Source organism: Penaeus monodon, chromosome 25, assembly GCF_015228065.2.
Source record: "Penaeus monodon isolate SGIC_2016 chromosome 25, NSTDA_Pmon_1, whole genome shotgun sequence".
Lineage (NCBI taxonomy): Eukaryota > Metazoa > Arthropoda > Malacostraca > Decapoda > Penaeidae > Penaeus > Penaeus monodon.
In genome coordinates this window covers 19,186,901-19,188,934 of record NC_051410.1, presented here as the reverse complement: position 1 = coordinate 19,188,934, position 2,034 = coordinate 19,186,901, and the positions used below count along the sequence as shown (strand labels likewise).

Sequence of the window (2,034 nt, the reverse complement as noted above, 5' to 3'; positions counted from 1 at the left end):
AGATGGAAGTACCGCCGCCCTGGTGCTTTGCGTGCTGTTCGTCTTGCTGCTGACCCTGGCTGCGGCTCTGTTCTGCGCTTGGGGGAGACTCCGGCGCTGCTGGGAGAAGAAAGGTCGCGAGAAGGTGACCGCCATCGCCCCTCGCTGCGCCTCCTGCATCGACACCTGCTGCTGCCCCCTTGTGTCCAAGATCACCCACTGGATGGTCACCGTCGGCCCCCTCGGGAAGCGGCCACGGACCTCCCGGAAGGAAATCCACACCGTCGACGTCTCGGCGGCCACGGAGAGCGGAAGGACGATCTGCCAGGTCGACCTAGACTTCGAGGGTCGGCAGCGCTCGAGGACGAACTCGTGGGGAGTCGCGAATGAGCGTTTGGTCACCGAGATCGTCACGCTCGAACCAAAGAATTCGCCGGAGCTGCACCGAAAGATCCAGCTACCCTCGAACTCCTCAAGCCTCAAGTCGCTGGATTCCTTGAAGCGTCCGAAGTACATGCAATCTGTGTCTGTGGACTCGGGCTGCGTGCTGGACGCGGACGAGAACAGTCTCAAGGATTCTCAATCTTCGAACGTCTCCATGAGGAGTTTAGTAAGCCTGTTCAGCAAGTTCGGCACAAAGGGACAGGGTGCCGACCCGGACAAGGGAAACAGAAGGTCCGTCACCATGGGGGAGGAAAAGGCCATGCCCTTGAGTCGCATCGTTGTGGATCCTTACATCAACAATCGGCGATCGAGGCATGGGACACCCCCGCCCATCCCCACGCAACCGCCGGTGGCCCTGCGGCCAGCCTACGGCCGTTCCATCTCAACAGACGTCCCTGCTGCTCGAGGACGGCCTGCACAGCCTCCCCCGATGCCTCCTGCCAAAACGAAGCCTAGTCAGAACCGCGAGAACACCCCCGACGCCCCCTCGAGGCTGGCGTCGAATCCCTTCATCCAGTCCGAGAAGCAGAAGAGGAGGACGAGCAGTTCGAGTTCGTGCGACAGCGTCCAGTCCAACGGGCGCGGCCGGCCCGTCGCTCTGACTGCGAGCAGCCAAGACAGCGATAAGAAACCACCAATGAAGCCACCTGGACTCCCGCGACCGACCTCACGAACGTCTCCTGCCCGAGAGCCTCCTTCTTTACCTCCGCTCACAGAAACCTCAGAGACGAAGGCAAAGAAGCCTTTCCGACCGAGCCAGCAGGCGATCCCTTCAGCTGCCGCTGCGAGGCCGCCCTTCCACTCAGCGGGCAGGGGAGCGGCAAGGACGCACGGTGAAAAGCCGATGCCAGGAAAGCCAGGCAAAGCTGATTCTCAAAATACTGCCAAGAACAAAAAGATAATGGATCTCGCTCGGAAGTTCGAACAGCAGTGATTTTTTTTCTTGTGTTGATTTGAAGCGACCTTTGATATCTTTCATATATTTATTTGTACACTATTTATTTATTCTGAAGCTCACAGAAACACGAAGCTGCAAACCACCGGTGACTTGTTTCACACAGAAAGATAATCATGAAAAATACCGCAAATAATGAACTTTAATATGCAAATATAAGCTGTACAATATTCCTTTTTTACTAGGAATCTCTTGCCAAGACATTACTAGTCATGACACGTACAGTATAGTAAGTATAGTAAGAATGGTCAATATAGTAAGAATAGAAATACGTTAGAAATAGAAAAAGTTTCTGTGATATATTGATTTTATCTTTTGACCCAAAGAGTTTTATGCCAAGTAAATATCCATCTGTGTACAATTATTGTTACTTATTTGTCTGTGTTTGATAATGACAAACAGTCATTTACTACCTACTTATCCTCGACTACAGCCACTGCAACGTCATCCAGATATAGTTTTAATTTTCGAACCAAAAGAAATCCACTGAGAACAATGGATGTGAATATTATTGAAGTTTATGGTTTACTTGGTAGGGTAAGTAAAGCGCAGTTTCTTGCCGAGTGACTTTTAGATACTTAAGGCCGTGACAGGTCTCAGTGAAGCCTACAATGTCTGCCAAAGGACATGTGCCAGGGATACCTGTGTTTTAGTCA

The 2,034-nt window shown here is 52.0% G+C and overlaps 1 protein-coding gene across 1 annotated transcript in view; it reads left to right on the top strand.

Moving 5' to 3' along the window:
- LOC119589104 overlaps positions 1-2,028 on the top strand; it is a 16,188-nt gene extending 14,160 nt beyond the window's left edge. The window contains exon 13 of the mRNA XM_037937680.1: positions 3-2,028. Coding sequence (XP_037793608.1) covers positions 3-1,357 — 1,355 coding nt within the window. The 3' untranslated portion in view covers positions 1,358-2,028. The remainder of the gene's footprint in view (positions 1-2) is intronic.
- The last annotated feature ends 6 nt before the right edge of the window (positions 2,029-2,034 follow it).